Here is a 22,729-nt window from a genome sequence, read left to right as displayed (position 1 = left end):
AAACAGTAGTAGTTCTGCACAGGCCATAAAATTCCCCCACTCAATTACATCTCTCAGCAGTCTAGTGCAGTTATGAGGATTGCATTCCTAAATGAGTGCTTTGAAATCTTCTAAACCATGAAAAGAATCCACCAGTGCCTGACCTTGGCCACGTCATGAGAGGTGAGGAGTGAGCAGTGAGGACAGCAGAACTCAGGGAGGGCTTGGTCACTTTGTCCCTCAGCAGCAGAAGGTTGGAGGCAGAGGAACAACTGGACTTGTTTGCCACTCCTCTGGACAAGAAGGCATTTGTCCATGGCAGCAGCTGTGGGATGGAGCCTGCCTGGGCCAGTGGCTGGTGATGGGTGATCAGAGCCCCTTGGATGAAGGGTACTCGAGTGCTCTTGTCACAGTGCTAGGTCTGGGTGTGCCTTGGAGTCACCAGCAGCATCCTTGTCCTCTGGCAGCCAGGCCACCCAAAACTCGGTGACAGGAACCAGACCCTCACCAGCCTTGGGGCTGTGGGACCCTGACCCTGGGGTGCTTCAGAGGCAGGTTCAGCAGGTTAATCTTTGTTCCCAGGTTTCACAAACACTTCCTTCTGATTCCCTTTCATCATTTCTCATCCTCTTTGACTGAGGATGCTTTTGTCTCCAGTATTTGCTTTGCATCTCCCAGCCCTGAGGTGGCTTCCAGTGTCTCCTGTCTGGCATGAGGAGTCTCCATTGGCAGGTGCTCTTCTGCCCTGCTCTGGGTTAGCTGTAGGCTACTGAAATCCCCTATTACTCCTTTTGGCTACATCTGCTGAGCCTGTGGTGCTTTTCAACCTGCAGGAGGTACCTGAAGCTGGAGGTGGCATCAATGTGATTTTTAAAGATTCTGTGGTTCTCTAAAGTTGTGCTCCTTGCTCTCTTTTTGGCACAGCATCCCAGAGTGGAAGGGACCTCAAGGATCCCCTGCTCCAACCCTTCTGATATTATTGTTTCTCTGAGATCTCTCAGCACCCCAGAGAGCTGAGACTTCAAACTTCCCAAAGTGGGGGAATCCCCCCCTTCCCCTGGGAGACCATTCCAGTGTAGCAGGATGACTGATGCCTTGTTTCATCAGGACAGGAACTGTAGGACACTCCAGCAGTCCCAGAAGAACAGGCCCTTTGGCCTCATTTGTCTAAGTTGCAAGAATTTGTTCTTCAGTGTTGTATTGGCAAGAGGATGAGAACTCTGAACAATCTAGACAGCTCAAACCCACCTGCCCAGTAGAGATTTGATGTCTGTGCAGGGGCAAACCTGATGAAGCCCAACCCATACTTCTGCCAGACCTCACTTAGGGGGTGAGGATGAGGGTTGCATCTTCTGCCTCTCCTTCCTTAAGGAGAGAAGGAGGAACCTGCCTGAGCTGTCTGGATGTCAGAGGCAGAGCCTGAGAACACCCTGGTGGTGGTGGAACTCCACAGGGTCATCAGGAGCAGCTCTTCTCCCACAGCTTACATTTCTGGATGTTTTTGATGGCTTCTCCCATCACACTTGGCTATGTGCATTTGAAATAGAAATATATCTGCTCTAACTGAAGGATTTCAGTCTCCAATATTTGCCTTAGAGGTTTCTAAATCCAAGCATGTTTAGTCAGTGTGGCAGATCAGATGTGTGCCTTGTGCTTTGCTGTGGTGTTACATGTCCTCTGGTCATGGTTCTGCTCCTGGGGATACTGAATTTACTTGCAAAGGTGGGAAATTGCCTCAAAGGGTCCATGGCTGTTTAAAGCAGCCCTAGAATAAATGTGCCTTATAGAGATGGAACTGCTTGTGCCAAAGAACTGTAGATTAAAAATTGGGTGGGAGGTTGTAGGATACAGACGGAAAGCTTGCAACTGATGCAAGGTCATTTTAGGAGTCAGAATTAGCCTGAACCTCCAGGCATACAGCACACTTTATTGTTGTGGTCCTAGGACCATTTCACTTGTGAATGAGTTTCTTTGTTGAGGCATTGGAATTATTAATGGCATATTAATAATATGGTGGAGGATGAATATAGCCTTGGAAGATCTGTGCCTGTTGGGGCTTAGAATGAGCTGTCAGAGGAGCTTCTGGTTGTCAGTTCTGATGGGATGGAAAGAGGGAGGTGGGAATTGGCTCTGTACCCAAGTTTAAAAAAAATAATAATTAAAAAATGAGAAGGAAAGATGTAAGATTGGGTAGAGAGGCACATGGATGGGTGAAGTGTGAGAGGATTTGTGGTTTATCTTTAGGCAGAAGAAGAAATGACAAGTGGAGAGTTCTTAGGGGTTTGTAGTTGCTGGGGAGCAAGAGGTGGCTGCAGCATTCAGGCCCAGGTTTCAAGGTGTGAAGCACAGTACTAACAGCTGGCTGCACCCTTAGTGTCACCTACCACCTGCTCCCTGGGCACTTGGGCCATCAAATCCTACTGAGCTTTGAGCTTTCCAAGCAAAAGGTTCCCCTGCCTTTTGTGGCACATGAAGAGAGTGCCTCCCATGGAACTGTCACTGCCCCTAGGAGTGTCCTCAGAGCTGAAGGACAGAGAGATTGGGGTATCACTGTACTCAAAATAGCTTCTGTTACTCAGCAGTGTTGTCCTTCTTTTTTTTTTTTTACTAGATCCGAATTACCTGATGGCTAATGAACGCATGAACCTGATGAACATGGCAAAGCTGAGCATCAAGGGCTTGATTGAATCAGCTCTGAACCTGGGCAGGACTCTGGACTCTGACTATGCCCCCCTCCAGCAGTTCTTCGTTGTGATGGAACATTGCCTGAAGCATGGCCTGAAAGGTAACCTGCCTGCAGAGGAGCCACCCCTCCTCCAGGGCTGTGGGCACAGCACAGGGCAAGGAACAGCAATCCTGGGTTTGGAATCTGGTGTTGTGTTCTCCAGGAAAGGAATGAGAGGCAGGGCAGGGTCACTGTGTGATCACAGCTGACTTGACAGGCCCCAGGAAGAGAAAAAACAAATCTGCTGAAGGTGAAAGGTGCACAGTGCTTGCACGTTTTAAAAACAACTTTTCAGATAACTGGGGTGTAGGTGAGTGATCAGTGATGGGAGTAGCTCCCTGGAAAACCCATGGCTCCCTTTTTCCCTGCACTTCCTCATGGCTTTAGGGATCCAACAGCCCTCTTGCTGGAAGAGGAACTGCAACAGGGAGAGAGGGTCCTTTCTCAAGATTTGGATCAAAACTGAAGATTTTGGCTCTGTGCAGCTCATGTCCTGTCAGCTGCTTGCTACAATAGCAAGCAGAGCAGATATTTAGCTATATAATAATAGAGCCACAGTAGCCAAGTACCACACTGCTTTTCTTGACATGCTTGAGATGCAAAGCTGAGGATGTTGGATGTCCTCTCAGCACCCATGCACACATCCTGCAGTGCTGCTCTGGTTGGGGGTGTATGGAATGTTTCTGGCATCTGTCTCCAGCTCTTCTTGCCTTGTTTGAGTGACACCAGTACTGGCCACAGTTGGACAAAAAAAGTCATCTTCCTTCCTTGCCCAGCAGCAGTCCCAAAAGAATCTTTCTGGAATTTTTTGTCTATTGTTCATTCACTTCTGACCAAATATGAGAATGTGTTTAGCCAGCACAAACAGGCTCACTTTATCTCTTTTTTATCTCTTTTTCTTTTCTAGCAAAAAAAACTTTTCTTGGGCAAAATAAGTCATTTTGGGGACCTCTAGAACTTGTAGAAAAACTTGTTCCTGAAGCTGCAGAAATTACAGCGAGTGTTAAGGATCTCCCAGGACTGAAGTAAGTACAATATTTTACTGCACAGCTACATAATATGTTCTTTTTATTGTAAGTAAGCTCCTGAGTAAGAGAAGGAAGGGAAAATAACCTCAGTAATACACCCGCCACCTTCTCTGAAGCAGTGGTGCTTGGGCATTCCTGCTGAACCCAGGTATACATCTTGTGCTGATCTGCCTTGTCCCAAGCTGATTTGGAATTAAAAGGTGATGTGTAGAAGCAGCTGATCCCTGTCCAGCTGGGGTAAAGTCAGGGAACCACTTTTGTGTTACAGCAAATACAGAATTAGTTCTGGAGAAGCAGTGGTTGCTTAGATAAACTATCCTGTCACTATTGCCACTGTCACTAGTGCAAACTACCTTGTCTTTTCCCCCTTTGCACCAGTGCCAGCTCTGTCTTTGGAATGCAGAAACGTTAGATAGAATGGGATTATTTAAGCTGTTTGCAAATGTGCATTGCAGGATTTCTGTAACTGCTTTGTTTGTGGCCTTTGTAGGACACCAGTGGGCAGAGGAAGAGCTTGGCTTCGCCTGGCTCTAATGCAGAAGAAACTCTCAGAATACATGAAAGCATTGATCAACAGAAAGGATCTCCTCAGGTGAGGCCAGATTAGTTCAAGTTCACTTTAACCCTCCAGTAAGAGCTTTATGATCCTTTACACCAAAATGATAAAATGTGTGTACTTTTAAAAATAAAGTCTAATATTTGTGAAATATAAAGCTTCCTCTGAGGGATAAAAGATACTTAGCATTTGTTCTTAATTCAGAAGCTGTTATTTCTCTACTTTATCTCAGATACCCATTAGCATAAACACAAATGTTGGTTCCAGAGAGATTATTTGGGTGCAATATTTGTACAAAGGGGATACAAAACTCTCTGCATCATCTTGGCCCTGGATTTATTTCTGATTTGGAACAAGTCATTTCACTTCTCTGTCTCTCTGCTTCCCACATAAAACAGCAACAATTTTGCACCTTAACTACAAGGTGCTATGGATTAACTTAACTGAAAGGCCATGGATTTGCACTACTGTGGTTGTGTAAAGCAGGATTTAATGAACCTGCTGGTGTTCCTTAAACAAGTAGGTTTTGTTGGTTTGTAGGTTTCCTGACTTGGAGCTAGAAAAAAGAACTTGGAATTGTCTACTGGAAAATATGGTGGTGACTTGTGTTAAGAATAGTAGTAAAACCCCCCTGATATTAAGCCCCAGTGTGAGTTGACATCATTGTGGTTGACCTTTAAAGATGAAACCCTTGTCTTCTCTTGCTGTGCACCCTGCAGTGAATTTTATGAGCCCAATGCACTGATGATGGAAGAAGAAGGTGCCATCATTGCTGGCCTCCTTGTAGGTTTGAATGTCATTGATGCAAACTTCTGCATGAAGGGAGAAGACCTGGACTCACAGGTACTGGGTATTCAGTTAGTGGGTTTTTTTCTGATCATTTAAATTGGGAGAACTTGCTGTTGTAGAGGATTTTCATCAGCTGAGATAGAAGTTTATTACTTATGTGATAGAAGACTTAATATTTGGTACTCAGGTTGTGGTCTTTCTTGGTTTTCTCTTTGCTGTTAAGCTTTGCTCATGCAAGTCACTGTGAAGGGGAAGGTAGCAGAGGAAAAAGTAGACAAAGCCAGGGAAGGACTTGGCCAAAATGAGGGGAGAACAGAACTGTTAATTCACTCATGCTGTGGGATGAGATCATGGTTGCTGCTAAACCAAAGAAAAGGAACCTGCATGCACTGCCCTGGCAGCTTGCATAAACAGAGTATATACAGTTAGAGTCATGGGCATGTTTGACCCTGTGTCCCAAGCATTGCTTGCCAACTTGCTGCTGTCCTGAGTTGTTTTTGCTTGAAATAAACTGTTTTCATTAATTTTTGATAGGTTACTGGCATAATGAATCCTTGCTGAGATACAGCATACACTGATAGTCAATGTTCTCAGTCAGTGCTTCTCAGCTTTCGTGGCTGGGGACTGTGTTTAGCCTTAGGAAAAGGGATTAATGTAATTTTTGTCTTTTTTAGGTTGGAGTTATTGATTTCTCAATGTACTTGAAAGATGGGAACAGCACAAAGGGCAGTGAAGGGTGAGCACATGCACAGTTGTTCTGCTTCTTATCTCTTGGCAGTTTGTGTTAAAGTATTCTGGGTTGCCCTGCAAGCTGTCACATTTTTAATTGCAAAGCTCCTTAGACTGTAATGCTCTTGTCTGCTAAACCATAGTATATAAATCAGAGACTGGAAGCACTGGTAGGGGGCAGGGGAAACAGGTGGTCTCCCAGGAATTTTGTGTATCCTTCCTTAACTGGGAATTGAAGATTAAAGTATTTAAAAAGTGGACCCTCTGCAGGGTTAGGGCTGCTGTTCATTAAAACCTTCACCAGCTGCATGGAGAGCAGGACAGGAGCTGGGGTTTGGCACCAGGGGGTCTGTAGGCAACAAGTTCATGCAAAACATAGACTTGTTGACAGTTTTCCTTGGATGGAGGTGGGTAAGATGACTCTTGTCAGAAAAAGCAGTGCAAAACCAGTGGGTTTTGGGGTTTTTTTCTTTGAAACTCTGCGGAACTCTTTGAAATACTGTCTGCCTTAATCCTGCTTTGTGTGTCCCTCAGTGCCTGAATGTCACCCAGCTGCATCTTCTGAGGAGTCAGGGCAGAGTTACTGATGTTAAAGGCACAGCCTGGAACTCAGCTTTGCTAAAACACAGACCCCACAGGGACTCAGGGAGCTGGGGCACAGGGTTCCTCTGAGATATTTTAATGCTCTCTGTTGTTTCTTGGAATCCAAACAGCTCAACTGAATAATTCTTCTTTTTTTTTACAGAGATGGTCAGATAACTGCTATTTTGGACCAGAAGAACTATGTAGAAGAACTCAATAGACATTTAAGGTAAGACATGATTTCTCTATTTCTTATTTTGTAGGATAGCAAAGTAAAAAAATGGCATTGAAGAGAAAAGGAATTACTGTAGGGTTTTTTTCTTTTCCACAGTGCTACAGTAAACAACCTGCAGGCCAAGGTGGATGCTTTAGAAAAATCCAACACTAAACTGACTGAGGAGGTAAGTGTAATAGAAAAATCACCTGATGTTTTGGGATTAGGGATTAAAAAGGTATGGGAGGAGTTATTTGCAGATCTCTGGTGTACAAAATGATGAGTGTTTCATGATGGAACTGGAATAAGTGGCCTGCCAAGGAATTCCACTAGCTGTTGCTGCTGTGAGGTGGAAAAGCAGTTGAATGTTTCTGTTAAAGACCAGAAGCTGTTGGATACACTTTATCCTCTGAAGTCCTTCCCAATTTTTGGAAAGTGTCTTAGAATAAATTGTATGGGAGCTATGGGTTTGAATGCTGCACAGCCCATGTAGCTTGGGAGACATCCAGACATGAGGGATTTTTAAAGCTCTTTTATTTTGAGAGGTGCAGAAGTTTACTGCAGTGTCAAGACACTGAAAGGCTTGAATAACTTCCTCTCCAGCCTGTCAGAGTTTGCAAGAAGGAAAAATTACTGTTATAGATAAAGTGTTCAGTTTGAGCATGAGAAATGGTTATTATGTGAGTCACAGTGAAAGCTTTTTTTTAAATTGGCCTTGCAGCTCATTGGTAATGGCATAAATGTAATAAAACTTTTTGGGGTCAGTTCCCTTGCAGTCTCATCATTCCCAGTTTTCCAGTATCTCTGTCTCCATGTCACTTAGCTCAGCAGAATGATGTTGTTAGGGATGTCTCAGTGCTCTTGCAGTACAAATATGAAATAGGATTTTTTTTACTTGTTCACTGTGATTAAAGAAGGTTTGTGTGTCTGGGGATTGAATACTTACTCTGATGGATGCATTGCAAGTGATAAGAAGCTTCAGTGATGGAAACTGTTGTAATCCACTTCTGTAATTAAGGAGCAAGAAATGTTTTTTACAATTAAATCTTTAATTAGCAAGAAGTGGTGTGCAGTAGAGGCTCCCTTTCTCAGCACTGCTCTAATAAGTGGCTTTTGATTTATTACCTGCAGGGTACAAGTGCTGTGCCCATTTGACACAGTGCTCAGGAGATTAATTGCAATGTTGACTGAATTATTTATTTTTAATAATTTATTTGCTTATGTCCTGGTGAAGTCTGCATGCAGTTCAAAGCAGGAGTTGAAGTGACAGAGGAACATGCTGTGCCCATGCCAAGCAGGGCTGTTTGCAGGGTGGAGTTGATGAGCTGTGTTACATGTCACAGCAATTTGTCTGTTTGGCTTGAGCTGTACCAAAAATGCAGATTTATCAGGGTAATTCCTGTTGGGGTTTGTCACTTAACATTGCTGATCTCTTGCAATGTCACTGAGCTTTGCTTGTGGGCAAGGCTTGTGTAAGTTAGGATTTACAAAGCCAGAAGGAGTTTTCTGAAGTTATTTTGGGCTTTGACCACACAACTCAAAGTGATCTGTGAGTCTGTGGTGATGCCTTCCTTGGGAATTCCTCTGAGGAAATCTCCTGAGGGTGCTGGGTGCTACTGATCCTCCATTTCCAGCCAAATCTTCCTCCTCTGATGAGGTTCCCGTTGTGCTTCTCCTGCCCAAAGAGCAGCTTGCAGTGTGCAGGAATTTCAGTTGCCAGAAGTCAGCAAAACTTGGCTGTTTTCCCTTCTTGTGATGCTTGGCAAGGGAAGGGGAATGGAGTGAGGATTTCTGCTGGGCTGTGCTAACCACACCTTTCACAGTCTGGTAGGTGGAGACCTGAAGAAGTCAGTAAGTTAACTGAAAGACAGGACCTGAAATGGGTTGGGGAGTTTGTGTTTTACCTGGTGGTGGAAACCCATCAGCCTGACACCAGCAGATGCTTTTTCAGAGTCTTTCTCCATGGTGCAGACTGAGTTGTTCTTTCCCATTCCAAATATTTATTTTCTTTATCACTTTGACTGTCAAAAAAAAAATACAGAGAATGTGTCTAGAGAGGAGAAAAAAGTAACCAAGTTTATTTTTGATTTTATTGTTCTGTTTTGTTCCCAGCTTGCAGTTGCAAACAACAGGATCATTACTCTGCAGGAAGAGATGGAACGGGTTAAAGAGGAAAGTTCTTACATCTTAGAGTCCAATCGTAAGGTTGGTGTGCAAGGACAACTCCTGAGCCTTCCAGGCAGTCCCAGCCCAGTTTGACTGAGAAATGGGCATTTGGGAGAGACTCTTTCCTTATGGATCTCATGCAAAAACTGATCCAGGGAGGAGTGACTGCAGAGGATGGCATATGGACCCTGGCTGTGAGCATGGCACAGCCTGCTCCTGGCTTGCTCTCTGGAGCTGTCAGGAGGGGCAGGAGAAAGGATGAGTTACTGAGGGATGGCAGAATAATTTGGACCTGGGAGTTCTGCTTTTTTTGGCCTGCAGTGTTACCCTCTTCAGAAATCAAGGAGCATGATCTATAATCTTTTGTTGTTGTTGTTGATTTATTGCAAGTACTCACAACTGTGGCAAAATCTGGTTTTAGTTTTACGACCCTGAAGATATTTTTCTGAGGTTTTGTGATTGAACTTAGTGTATTGTGAAAGTTCTGAACAGGGACAGTCTGGCCATTTCATTCCCATCCTTTGCTGTGCTCCAAACACCTTGGAAACAGGGAAAGGAAGGATTTTCATAGAATCACAGAATGGTTTGGGTTGGAAGGGACCTTAAAGCTCACCCAGTCCCAACCCCCTGCATGGGCAGGGACACCTCCCACCAGCCCAGGTTGCTCCAAGCCCCATCCAACCTGGACTTGGACACTGCCAGGGATGGGGCAGCCACAGTTTCCCTGGGCAGCCTGGGCCAGGGTCTGAGTACTGTCATGGTGAAGAATTTTTTCTTAGTATCTAACCCAAGTCTCCCCTCTTTCAGTTGGAACTTTTCACAAGGGAGCTGCAGCTGCCTGAACCCAACAGGGCTCTGAGGTTGGGTAGTTGCAGAATTTGTTTCTGAAGTGATGGAGAAAGCAAATCAGTAAATGTGAGGGTGAGGGGTGTATAGTGATGAGCTAATTGTGTGTCTTCATTAACTCAGGTCACTAAAGACAGAACTGCTGATGGGCAAGCACTGACTGAGGCACGGAAACAGTTAAAGGAGGAGACTCAGCTGAGGCTGGTAAGGAGCTTGGAGCTCCCTACAAAGGGCTCATTCACTTAGTGCCTCCCTGGCAGACAATCCCTGCTGAAAGTGGTGGGTCAGGGGATTTGATTTCATTCTTTCCAGCCTGCTCTGAAATCTGCTGGTCAGAAGCAATGCTAATTGTGTGGCTCTGCTGCTCAGTTTGAGGTCTGCTTCTCAACAGGAGCAGAGCAGCTGTATTTCCAGTCTCACAGATCCCCCTTGCAGCTGAGGAGATTGTCACCCTCTGAGCTGCTGGGTGACACTCTGTGCTCAGCTGGTGGGGAGAAAATGCCTGAGCAGGACTGTTTGTAGGAATTAAGTCTGCCAGCTTTTCACCAGCCCCTCCTCATCAGAAAGGTTGGGCCATGTAGTGCTGACTCTTGGCCACTCCTGCTGGTTCTGTTGCTTTAATAGTGGCCCAAAAATGTAGATTTGTTTTGTCCTCTGTTCCCTTTGATGGGTCAGATGCAGAGTGTGCTTATCCCTTGGGTGTGGGGAGGAGCTGCTGACTGATCCATATGTTCCAGGATGTGGAGAAAGAGCTGGAGGTGCAGATTGGGATGAGGCAGGAGATGGAGCTGGCCATGAAGATGCTGGAGAAGGATGTTTGTGAGAAGCAGGATGCACTGGTGGCACTCAGACAGCAGCTGGATGATCTCAGGGCCCTAAAGCATGAACTGTCCTTCAAGCTGCAGGTAGGGGAGTGATTAAATCAGGTGCAGTGAATTCCAGAGAAAAAGTGATAGCTCTTCTTCCTTTTTTTCCCTGCCTGCTTAAAAGGTGCTAGGTGTGCAAGGCTCACAGGCTGGACAGTGGTACCTGAACAATTGAACATGTTGAAAGCTAAAGGAAAATGCAGGTTTTTTTAAAAAAATACTCATGGTGATCTGGAAATGTGTCTGTAGGACTGAGCAAAGCAACCTCTGTGTTTATGTGGTTTAAAAGCTGAGCCATGGTAGGTTCTGTTCCTGTACAGTGTAGTATTTGAAGGTGTGTGGTGTCATTGCATACATCACTTTGTAGTGACAAAAGCAAACTCTTATGACAAAGAGCAACACAAAATGCCCAGCAAGAAATCTAAAAATAAACTTCAGAACAGGAAAAAGTTGCTTCTGCTCTTCTTGAGCCAATCATTCTGTGCAAAAAAGTCAAATTATATTAACAGGTACTGCATGAATATGTCTTATGCACAAAGCTTCACTCTTTATGGCATTGTCCAGGTGCAGCCTGCACCTGTACAGCAAGATGTTTGTCCTTGCAATATTGACCTGGCATTTGCTTTTTGGGCACCTTCTCCTGCCCCTCTAGCTGCTTCCCCTTTCAGTTTCCATGCCACTTTGGTTTATTTTGGTTTTACTGCTACTTACAAAAAACCATGGTCCTAATTTTCCCAGAGTTCAGACATGGGAGTGAAACAGAAGAGTGAACTAAACAGCCGTTTGGAAGAAAAAACAAATCAGATGGCTGCCATCATCAAACAGCTTGAACAAAGGTAAAAAATGGAACTTTTGCAATTGTTATATAATCTGTGTGTTGTAGTGGTAGTGTCCCACTGGTCCTGGTGAGAGTCTGAGTGCTCAGCTTAGCCAGGGATAAACACAGCTACAGGAGGAGAGCTGCAGTTTTGGGGATGCAGTTAGAGGTGTGTTGCATGCTCAGGAGGGCTCCTCTAGGAGAGAATATCCTGCCAAAGCAGGAATGAACACAGCAGCTTTGCTGAGCTACATCACTTCTGTATGTTATCCACTCAGTACAAGTCATTCACTGTCTCCAACAGCACCAATAAAAACCAGAAACAGGAATTTAGAGAAGTGGTTGAGCATTAATGACAACCTGTCAGGGGGAGCAGGTGGGAGCAGTGCTCCTTTTCCCCTTTGCCTTGTTGTGGAAGTCAGGCTTTGCTGTGGCTTGGCCAAGGGTTCAGAATTTCAGTCTCAGTGCATGGCCTGGGCTCTCCTGCCAGCTCAGAAAATCAGGCTGGGGGCAATTTAATGAGTTGGTCAATGCACTGAATTAATGCTCTCATTTTAGGCTTTCTGTTCTGAACGACTCTATATAAAACCAGCTCATTTTATATGTAGAAAATGTGTATTTGTCCATGTTTTATGATGTCTACTCAGCTAATCTGTTTGCTGTTTTTCTCTTGCTGTTCTTATTTTTTCTGTTTTCTCATCATCCTCATTCTTACTCATGCAGTGGAAAGGATTTGGTGAAACAGGCAAAAATCTTAAATAGTGCAGCAAACAAACTGGTGCAGAAGCATCATTAGACATTTTTATGTCTGGTCACCTCACAGCTCTGACATCAGAACTCATTTCTGAGGGGAGAACTCAAGAATTGCTAAAAGCAACTGTTTAAATATTAATTGTCACCTAAAGTTGATTTGGAATTTGCTGAATTTTTAAAATCAATGAGGTTTTTTTCTTCGGAGATTTAGAGCTGGGTGTAAGAATCCCTACCTTTGCCACTTAAACTGTGTTAAAATACCAATGAGCTGGCCAAGAAACCCACCAGGAAAGCATAATGACCCCTGAGCTCTGGCTCTGTGCACCTCGGTGATGCAAACCTTACCTTCAGCAGATGCTTGGTGCATTGGGGGCCCACCAGGATCAGATGGGCCAGCTCTGGAAAGTCAACTAGTTTTATGTGTTCCCCTTTTTGTGAAGTAGACAAGAAAAAAAAAACCCAAAAAACCCAAAAAAAAAAAAAGCATCCCTGGAAGTTGTTGAACGTAGTTGTGTGCATACCCCACTCTCTTCTCTGGGCTGGGTCCCCAGGTCCCAGGGGAAGGGGTGCAGCTCAGCAGCTCCTCAGGGTGAAGACCCAGCCCTTGTGTACCCCAAACTGCTCGCATCTTGGTGGGAGGGTGGGGACTTATCCTTATTCCTTTAAACTTCATGTGTCCAGAATTAGTAGCTAGGTGTCTTAGAGTAACATGATAGAGTGGTAAGTTCAGTGGAAACCTCCTTCTCTTTGCATTGCCTTCTACCTCTGCCATGAACCCCTCTAGACAGACCTTGTGGTTCTTCCTGACAAGAAGGAAGCTGAGGAGAAGTGTTTTGGTGGGGCTCTCCTCTTCCAAGAAAGGGAAGTCACACGTTTTACAAAAAAATAATCTGATCCTTAGAGCATAAAATTAAAAAAAAAAAACAAAAATAACCCAACCAAAAGAAAGCAGATATGCAGTGGTGGGGAGTGGAAGTGGTCATTTGGTACTTGGCCTTTCCTTGTTGGAGTAGCTGATGGTTTAAAAGGAAGAGGTGCCTTTTACTGTGACACTTCTTTCATTCACTTCTGAGTTTCTGTTGCTCAATACAAATGGGATTTGCCAAAAGAAAGAACAGCCAAAGCTTGGAGAGAGCTTTCAGTAAGGAAAAACAATTGCCCATTTAGCACCCCAGTGCAAAACTTTAACTGTAGCTTGGACTTCTCTAAACTAATGTCCCCTTCCCTGTGGCCACAGAAGCTGACTGTGCTGGCCTGTCACAGGCTTTAGGTTATAGGTGCTCCTAGAGATTCCTTTTTCCTTTGAAAGAGATAAGATTTGGGGGTTTTCTGTGTTGAATAAGGGCTTTTTTTTTTAGCTCTGGTGAGATGCCTGTAGAAAGTCTTTGGTGCCAGTTTCCCTCTTGTCCTGTGGGACAGTGCTCCTTGGGGCAGCAAAAGGGAGTGAAAGGCACCTGGGGAGAGAACCCCCAGTGGGTTCTGCTTGGGATGTGTGAAAATCCTCCAGGCTCAGCCCAGTCCTCCCCTGGGCAAGTGTGTGCCACCAGGTAGCATGTCTGGGGGACACACAGATGGATTGGAGAGCAGTTGGGATTGTTCTAAACCTCTGCGTGATGCCCAGGTTGCATGCTTGGAAGTAGAAACCTCCCCTTCAGTAACCTTTTGCTAGAAATGCATTTTAACTACCTGGAGAAAAAGAACAGGAAATAATACACAAAAGGTGGAAGCGTTCCTCAAGGAAGCCAAATAGCTGATCAGAGCAGGGAACTCCCCTGCCCCTCCCCAGGTGTCTTCTGTGGAGCCAGGGGACTGGGCTGGGGTTGTTTGCTCTCACAGTCACACTAAGATCAGACAGAATTAAGGATTTGGCCATTTCTGATGTCAGGCCCAGAGCAGAAGTGCTTTGGTGTGCCAGGCTGTGGAAGGGAGCAGGAAAATGCACTAATTCTCAATATCATAGCTAACCTATGTTGCAAGTTCCAGTTACACGTGTAAAGCTGAAATGTAACATACATTAAAATCCAATTTGACTGAAAATTCTGTGTACTTGAGGTTTGCTTTGAATCTGGATAAAAGTGATGTTTTCTGTTTTTCATCTACTGGCTGTAAACTGTAGTAATAGAATAAAACCTATTGAAAATCAGAGCTTCTGCCTGGTTCACCTCCATTTTGCTTTTCTTTAAAATATTTTCCTCCTTTCCATTGTTTTTATCATTCTTTTCTTTTTTTTTTTTCTTTACCTTTTCGCTGGGTTTTTTTTTTTTTATTATTTTAATTTGTTGGTTAAACTTGGTCTTCCTCCCCACCATGGCTTTTGTTTTTTATCACAAGTTCATGTGGCTCAAATCCAGATTGCGACAGGCGGAGAGGGACCGTCAGCTGGCCCAGCAGGACAACAAGCTCTTCAAGCAGGAGTTTGGGGACAAAATCAACAGCCTCCAGCTGGAAGTGGAAGAGCTCTCCAGGCAGCGGTGAAGAGATCTTTTTCTCATCTCTTTTCTGAGTTTTTTTTGTTTTTATTGTGCCTAGCAGAAAGCAAAAGGAGGGAGAGGGGGTTGGAGGTGGAGAGAGATAAGTGGGATTTTTAGATGGCATTCACTCTGGGGGGAGGTAAAATGCTTTGGGAGGTGGCAAAGCTTTTAAGAAGTTACAACTTCTTTTAAAGTTACAACTTGGAAAAATCAGGGTGGAAAAAGCAAACAAAAAACCCCCCAGAAAACCAAAAGGACTTTACATGATCAGCAGAACCCCCCAGGAAAACTAGAGAGCTCTTGTGGTGATGGAATATCAGAAGCAGGTTGTAAAACATCTCCTAGGTGGAAATGAAATGTCAGGATGTTTTTCTGAACACCAAAATGTCCACAGGGGCTTTCTGCACTCTGGTTAGATTTGTCTGGCCCATAAGCATCTCTTCTGAAAACCTCCCAGCTCTAGAGATGCAGGACAGGGCCCAGGAGATGCTGAGCAGATCCTGAGGCTGTGGTGAGGTCACTTTGCAGGTTCACCTGCTGCAGGGAATGGGGGTTCCTGGGTGTCACACTCAGGTCTCTGACAGGACACAGACCTCTCCAGTGCCTGCCCTTCCATCAGATTTTCCACTCAGTACAGGAATCTGGCATCTAAAGCTAGAAGTAAAAGCCACTCACTGCTCCTCAGCAGGGGTGGAGCAGCCAAGCCTTCCCCCAGAGCTCCCACTGGAGAGCTGGGGTTGTCCAGCCTGGCTGTCAGTCTGATAAAAACAGTGCTGGAATTGTTGTGGGGTGGTTTATTTTTCCAGCTGACACTGGCCTCAGTTTCACTGGGAGGCAGGCAGAGAGTTGGAAGGCAAACGTACAGAACTTGGCAGGAGCTCTCCTGTTTTCCCCTGCAGTCTCATCAGTTTCCCTGTAGCAGGAAACAGAAATCCTCTTGCCTTAAAATAGAAGAGCCTCCCTCCTTCTGCAGCCCTGGTGCATCTTGGGTTTGTTGCAAGGTCACTGGCATGGATTGTGTGGAAGCTTTGCTGGGTAGGGGAAGGGTTTGGGGTTTTTTTGTCCCCTCTTCCCTTCCTGGCCCAGCTTTTACAGAGCCAGCAGATGGCTTTGATCAGAGATTTATACCAAGGCCTGAGGGTAGGTGAGCTGGCTGGTGTTCTCACATCTCCTCTGCACTGGCACCTGCAGCTGAGTCAGCTTCACCTTGTGTGGAGCTGCCTGGGGAGAGCATTTCCAAATTGTTCTATTTTTGCATCAGTTGGACTTGCTCTGATCCCTTCCTCACTGAGCTACATCCAGCCTGGCAGTGTGGGGATGATGGAGCCTCTCCCAGGAGCCTGGATTGCTTTATTTAGCTGGGTTCCTACAGCACAGAGTTTCTGGAGGGTGCTGCAGTCTTGCTTGGATTCTCTGTCGGAGGAAATGGGGCTTTTTATCTACGTGGTAGTGGTGGTTTTAAACCCAAGTTCCAAGCAGGACTTTCCCTGGTTGGTTTGTTTTTAAATGTCAGCCTGGGTGAGGATTCCGTTCTGGATCTGAGTCCCCTTCAGCTAAGGGGTGTAATTAATGAGTCTGGTGGCACCAGGAGGTGTTTGAAGGCTGCTGGAGTGGTGTGGAGGGTAAGGGGGGCAGTAATGGGTAATGGTGATTGTCATGGCACTGAGGACTCAGAATGTTCTGCAGTCCAAGTCCTGCCACTGCACTTTTCCCTGCAGGTAACTCAGTTTCAGGGCTTTGGTTTTGGAGTCAGGGTCACTCCCTGTGCCTCCTACCCTATTTCACTTTGTCATGATCTCTGAGAAGGAGGTTTCTGGTGCTCCAGCCCCAGAGCTTGGTCAGTGCCACATGCAGCCAGGCTGCAGTTCAGATGCTGAGTTTCCTGTTGCCCCAGAGTAAAGGGTCTGTGACCCACAGGTAGATTTAGTCTGGCACCTCCCCAGCCTACTCCAGGCACCTCAGGTGTGCTCCTTCATCCATCCTTGACCTGCTGAGCCTGGCCTGCAGCAGCTGAGGTGCTGAGGAACATGGTGCTGAGCAGCAGTTCTGTAACAGATGAATAGCAGGGTTTTTAAGGGCTTGCAGACGTAGTCAGCAGGTTTGTTTCCCTCCACACTCTGCTGTAACTAAATAAGCTTTAACATTTTCCATCCTGATGTACTAACCCGTGGCTTGACTTCTTATTCAAAGAGGCAGTTTTCAGCTCTTGAACTGGGGTTCAGTTGCTGTAAAGAAGGGGTTAAACAGTTCCTTGCTGTTGCTGTCAGTTGTTGCACAGCCTTCACTCACAGCTCCTCCTCCCTCTTCCAGGAGCCACCTGGAGCTGGAACTGAAGAGGGAGAGGGACAGATGGTCACAGAGTCACCAGCTCAGCCAAGAGAACAAAAAAGGGGTAAAGAACTGGCTGAGACAGGTAATGTGGCTTTTACTCTTCTGTTTGAAGTTTTATTCTCCTCTGTTGCTTTTCCTGAGCTTTATTAGGCAAATAAATATGGATTATTCATCTGCCACAGCAGTGTGAGCTTTGGGACATTTTGTTAATAGACAATAAAATGGCAGTTTATTGAGTTTAGCCTCACCAGAACATTGCCAGTGTCACACTTCATGCATTACACTGCATTGCCTGGTGAAATTTGGACAGTGGTTGTGGGTTTCCTTCTCTAGTTTAATAAAATACAGCAGGAGAGATACAGTCTGTACATGTTGCCTCTTAGGGAAAGCAAGCTTGGGTTTCTGTATTCCAGCATAATAAGGGAAATTCTCTCAAAAGTAAATAGCAGAGCTTGGAAGATGAAATTATTTTTTGAGAGCATCATAATTAATTATCTTTTGAGAGCATTTTGTTTTCTTAATGCTGCACATCTGTGAACTCTGTTTTTTAAGGCAAAGCACACCCTTCATCTTGAGAGCAGAACTCCCTTTTCAGCAATAAATTTGCCTTTGAGAATGGGAAAACCTGCTCTGCAGCTTTCTCTGTACAACAAGAGGCTCTTGTGCTGAGAACTGGCAGGAAAGGAGTAGTTCTGAAGAACAAAACTTGCAACTGTGAGAACTGCAAAGCAGCAGAGGTTGTTCCCACAGCTCCTGTGTGTGCTGCTCTGCAGGAGTTGCCTTCCCTGGGCTGCTTGACCCGTTCTGTGTTTCCTTTTTTTACCAGGATTACACAGCATTTCAGTGAAATGATTTGTGCATCATGACTCAGTTACCAGAGTCAGGTTTGCTGTAGCAGAACAGCTCCAGTTAAGCAGAAGGAACCAGGAACTCTGAAGTGCAGTGCAGTTGGAGAGTAATAAAGGAGCCCAGGAATCCCCCAGGCCCAGGCTGGCTGGTCTGATCTTCCCAGCAGGAGCTGCTCAGCTCTTAGAGGAGCTGCTTTTTTGGCTGCCCAGCCTGTCACTGCCTTGGAAAAGAGGTCCCTGGGGGGTGCTGTGCCCCTTGGCTCAGTTGGCTGAGTGCTGCAGCACCAGTTCCCGCCAGGAATGGCTGTGCCAGAAAAGCCCTTGCAGAACAAACTTCTCTGTTACCATGAAACCTGCAGGTGGGGCTTGACCCAGTGGAAGTTGCCATCTGCAGGTGTTGAGTAGCTCCACTGGGACTGTGAACCCAGGTGTTCCCTGGAGAGGAGAGGAGGACTCCTTTCCTTTCCTTCCCTGGAAATCCTGAGAGGATTTGTCTTGCTGATCAGTCTTTATAAATCCTCTTCAGCTCAGCTACCTTACTGCTGTTAAATGAAAAATGGGGACTGAGAAGTCCATTGTGCTTCCTGGTAGGAAGTCATGGGACATGTTTAAGGCTCCCTTTCTAAAATGTGGGGTCAACTCTTTGTGCAGAGCCTGAGGGGAGGTCCTTAGGGCTGCTCCTGGGCTGGGTTGGGGTTGCTGTGCTTCCAGGTGGTGAAACACCCCTCTGTAAAACAGCCATGCAGGGGCTCCCTTGGGAGTGTGGCTGGGGTGGAACTGGGTCTTGGTTCAGCTCCACTGATGGGTGAATGTTTCCTTTTGGCAGGATGGGAAGCCCAAAGGCCAGGAGGAAAATGCTAAACAGAAACAGCTGCCAAGAGAGGAGAACAGCATCCTGCCACACAAGTATGGAAGAAAGGAACTCTCATTTTTGTCCCCCTCTTTTCTAAGTCCTGTTTCCTCTTATTTCTGTGCTGATGGGAAGCTTGGGATAGTGCAGCTCCATTTTCTAGGACAGATGTTTCAACTTCATGCTGATTGTTGAGGTCTCTGCTGCTTTTTTGTAGCACTTAAGGGAAGGAGGAGGTTCTGCTGCTTGCCATCACCAGTTCTGCATCAGACAAGTTCTGTCTCTCTCCTGTTTACCTTTTCTGTCTGTATAAATCTCTTGTTTACTCACTTTTCATACTTAAAGGACATTCAGAAGCCAAATGCTGGAGAGACCTGGACCTTTAGTGCTCATGTCCAAAGAAGGCAGAGGGAAAGGAGAAGTTTTGGTGGGCATTTGGAGCCAATAACCACTGGCTTCTGGCCAGGAATAGAAGCTGTTAGAGAAAGAGAACATGAAATAACTTGTCAAGGAGATGATTGTAGAGGAATGTAGTGAAGGAAACATGCTTCTAAAGTCAGTATTACAGAGGAAGATACTTGTAGGATTTGCTTAGCATTCGAAAGCCAAGTTTCAGGTTTGGTTTCCAATGGGAACAGATGCTTTAAAAGCCCCAGGGAGCAGCTGTGTCCCCAGGCCTGTGCTCAGGGTGGTTACAGCCTGCTTGAAGTATTCTGAGTACTCTGACACAGGGCACTGACTGCCAATAAAACTCTGATCAGGAAAGTATTGTCTTCAAAATAGCATAGGCTCCATTCAAATCTGCTTTACCAGGAACCACAGATCTTCCAGGCCTTGGAGATTTTTTTTTTTACCCCTGCTTCACCTTGAGTGTTTGAGCAGTGTGAGCATCCCAGAGGCCTCAGCACACATTGTGGCTGCCTGGTCACAGACATCAGGGATCAAACATTTTGCAGTAATTTCTGTAAAGCCAGTTTTAAGCTGTCTTTGTACCATCTAAGCAATCTTCTCTATGTTCCTGCTCCCTCTCCTCTGCTCTTCTGAGGGTGTTGTGCAAGTTCTTGTCCTGTTCTTCCCATTTAGCTGGGAGTGCTGAGGGCTTGGCAGACTTGGCAGCCTGGTTTTGGAGAAGAAAATTATAAAAAATCTGTATGGGTGGGATTTTAAAGAGAGGACAAGGCAATTCTCTGATAATCCAGATGTTTTGCTTAAATGTAGCAGCAGCTCAAGTGCCAGTTCAAGTGACAGTGTTCCTCTCTTGCAGGTTCCTGAGTGGCACACAGGAGGAGCAGGTTGGTGGTTCTTTTTCTTCCATTGGAACACTGAAGGGCCTGAGGCTCCTGGGTTGTTGCAGCATTTTCCCTGCCCAAACACCCTGAAGTTTGTCCTTCAGGTTTTGCCTCATGATTTGTAGAGTCCACAGCAGCAATCATTCCCTGGTGGAAAAGTGCTGCTTATCCCATTAGAAAGGCTTTTAGGTGGTAGTGCTGCACCTGTGTGAGTTCATTTTGCCCCCTCAGCACAACCATGTTGGTTTTTAAACTGGTATTAACCCCTTTTATTATCCCTTTGCCCTGTCCCTTTGGTTGGTGGGTCTAAAAAGAGCACTGAAAAATAACAATAATACTGGAATTCAGTGTTTGGTTCAGGGAGCTGTGCTGCAGGCACTGCAAGTCCAGATCATCCTGCAGAATGCACAGATGTGCTGTGGCCAGAGAAGGGTTAAAAACCCAAGCATGTGAAGCCTTCCTGCCTGTAAAGCAGAATGTCTTGCATTTCACTGGGGTTTAGGAGCAGCTGTCAGGACCTGGACAGATCTGCCAGCTCTGCCAGGAGGAGAGCAGCAGGAGCAACAGAAAGGTAACTCCAGGCCCTGTGTTTCCATCTCCATCATCTTGGGGAATGTGCATTTCTCCTGCTTTGCATTTCCATACAGCACAGGTTCCCTGCTGGTGACCTGGGTACAGGCATGAGCCCTTTTTGAACTCTGCTCTCCCCTTAAAGGACCCTTATTAACCAGCACTCACTTGAGGGTTCCCTGCTCTGCTCTGCTTTCAGTCATTTGGTTTTCCTCCCCCTTAGCAGCTTCTTCCCTTTTCAGCTGAGTGGGGTTTCTTGCCAGGTGTCAATCAGATCTGGGAACAAATGTGAACACTTATTTATTTCTCTCTTATTTTTATTCTTTTCCATGACTAAGCCTCTCTTGTTTTCCTCCCTGCTTCAGTCTGAATCCAGAGGGATTTCAGGAGAGTGCCCACTGCCCCCTCAGGCACCCCCTGCACCTCTTCTGTATCACCCATGGCAGCTCTGTAGGGTTTCTGGTCTCTCCCATTCCCATGTGTTTATCTTTTGAACAACACCCGAGTTCAAAGCAAAGCCAAAGCCACAGCTTTACATCTGAGTTTGAGACCTTCCCAAAAGCATGTGCACATTTAAATGCTTGTCCTGGGCAAGATTCTCTCATTCCAGTGTTTCCATGGCTGTGAAAGCCACGTCTGCACCTCTGGTGACAAAGGCTCTGGTAGGGTGAGCCAGTTAAAATGGTTCATTACTGGTGACCTCTGCCTTGCTGCAAACCTTCACCTGGACAGGACAAGGGGCAATGGGCACAAGGTGCTCCTGGGCAGATTCCCATGGGACACAAGAGGGAAATTTTTCCCCCTGAGGACAGTCAGACCTTGGGATGGTCTCCCAGGGGAAGGGGGGGATTCCCCCACTTTGGGAAGTTTGAAGTCTCAGCTCTCTGGGGTGCTGAGAGATCTCAGAGAAACAATAATATCAGAAGGGTTGGAGCAGGGGATCCTTGAGGTCCCTTCCACCCTGGCACTCTGGGATTCTTCTCATTTGACCTCAGGAGCTTTGCTGTAAACTGGAGATGGGCACAGGAGCAAACTTCTGACTTCAGAGGTGCAGAGTGGAGTTCTGGGGTGCCTTTCTCTAGCCCAGTGGAGGCTTTCAGTGGGTGGAATGAGAGTGACAGAAGTTTCTCTGTGCTGTTTGTGTCTTGTGCATCTCCTTACGATTTTCCTGTCCTCTCCTGCGTTCCAGAACATCTGCAAGAACTGTGGTGGCACCTTCTGTGCAGCCTGCTCAGCCCATGAGCTGCCCCTCCCGTCCAGCATTAACCCCCAGCGTGTCTGCAACCCCTGCCACCAGCGGCTGATCCAGCAGTACTGCTCCAGCCCCGTGTAGGGAGGGGACAGCCCCGGGGGAGGTCACCAAACAGGGGCTTGTAGCTGCGATGGGTTCTGGAGCTGTTCTGGGGCAACGTGGGGAGAAGACACTTGCCTGTTTTCTTCAGAGGTTTTTGGGGGAAGCAGCTCCACGGTGTTTAGAGTCTCTTGTGACTACAACAGCCTGAGCCTTCCCTGTACAACCTCTGCCTGTCTTCAGCCCCAGCTCCTGCTGGGACAGCTGCTCTGGGGACATCCTGCAGCCATCCCCAAGGTGTGCCCGAGCAGCCTGGGCTGCAGGGAGAACAGAGCCCTCCCCAGAGCAGCTCTGGGTGCAGGGGGAGCAGCCTGTGGGGTGGAAGGGAGCACCCTGCAGCCTCCTCTCTGCCCCTTCCCCAGGGCCCTGTGCCACCCAGCCCTGCTGCTCCAGTGCCAGGGGAGAGGCCACTGGACACTTCCAAGCTTCACTTCTTGGGCTCAGCCCTCTGGCCACGGGCTTGCTAGGTAAATCAGTGTAGATATATGTATTTAAAAAAAACAAAAAAAGCTGTGAAAGTTGTGTATTTCTTAGGGGCTGGGGATGTAGGTGGTTTTGAGGTGTGCACCATGGGAGAGCTGACAGCCTGCGCTGATCTGCACCTCTGAGACCCTCACTGTGACTTTGTGGTGACAAAAGAGTGCTCAGAGCTGGGGGTGGAACTGTACCTGGCTGTGGGAACTGGAGACATTGCATTCCCCAGGATTTTCCAAATCCTTATCATGCCACAGAAGGTTTAGGGCCACTTCCATCACCTTTTTGTGGTTGTGCACATAAAAAAATTAAAAGGTAATAAACCTGGAGCTTTGCTCTTTGTTTTGCTAGACCAAAAGGAAGGTGAGATGCAGTGGGAATGCTTCTCACCTACAAGAAACTCTGATTTGGAACAGTTTGAAGAGGCTGGACAGTTCAGGCTGTGTGGTTCTTTGTTGCTGTTACCTTAAGGGATTTTGTGTTCCTCCAGAGAGC

At 46.3% G+C, this 22,729-nt stretch overlaps 1 protein-coding gene across 6 annotated transcripts in view; it reads left to right on the top strand.

Moving 5' to 3' along the window:
- Positions 1-22,261, top strand: part of RUFY3 (RUN and FYVE domain containing 3) — a 42,524-nt gene extending 20,263 nt beyond the window's left edge. For 5 of the 6 annotated variants that reach the window (XM_030449515.1, XM_030449516.1, XM_030449517.1 and 2 more), the window contains 17 exons: positions 2,591-2,764; positions 3,612-3,729; positions 4,223-4,324; positions 5,008-5,131; positions 5,752-5,813; positions 6,552-6,617; positions 6,720-6,789; positions 8,715-8,807; positions 9,738-9,818; positions 10,352-10,519; positions 11,219-11,316; positions 14,402-14,521; positions 16,832-16,934; positions 18,527-18,606; positions 19,815-19,842; positions 20,342-20,410; positions 21,599-22,261. In XM_030449515.1, coding sequence (XP_030305375.1) covers positions 2,591-2,764; positions 3,612-3,729; positions 4,223-4,324; positions 5,008-5,131; positions 5,752-5,813; positions 6,552-6,617; positions 6,720-6,789; positions 8,715-8,807; positions 9,738-9,818; positions 10,352-10,519; positions 11,219-11,316; positions 14,402-14,521; positions 16,832-16,934; positions 18,527-18,606; positions 19,815-19,842; positions 20,342-20,410; positions 21,599-21,742 — 1,700 coding nt within the window. In that variant the 3' untranslated portion in view covers positions 21,743-22,261. Of the gene's footprint in view, positions 1-2,590; positions 2,765-3,611; positions 3,730-4,222; positions 4,325-5,007; positions 5,132-5,751; positions 5,814-6,551; positions 6,618-6,719; positions 6,790-8,714; positions 8,808-9,737; positions 9,819-10,351; positions 10,520-11,218; positions 11,317-12,020; positions 14,186-14,401; positions 14,522-16,831; positions 16,935-18,526; positions 18,607-19,814; positions 19,843-20,341; positions 20,411-21,598 lie in introns of those variants that run through there. The other variant, XM_030449518.1, reaches the window with a different exon arrangement.
- Positions 22,262-22,729: the final 468 nt, after the last annotated feature.

This window comes from Calypte anna, chromosome 4A (assembly GCF_003957555.1).
Source record: "Calypte anna isolate BGI_N300 chromosome 4A, bCalAnn1_v1.p, whole genome shotgun sequence".
NCBI lineage: Eukaryota > Metazoa > Chordata > Aves > Apodiformes > Trochilidae > Calypte > Calypte anna.
The sequence above is the reverse complement of the archived record's forward strand: the minus strand, read 5'-3'. Positions and strand labels throughout refer to the sequence as shown.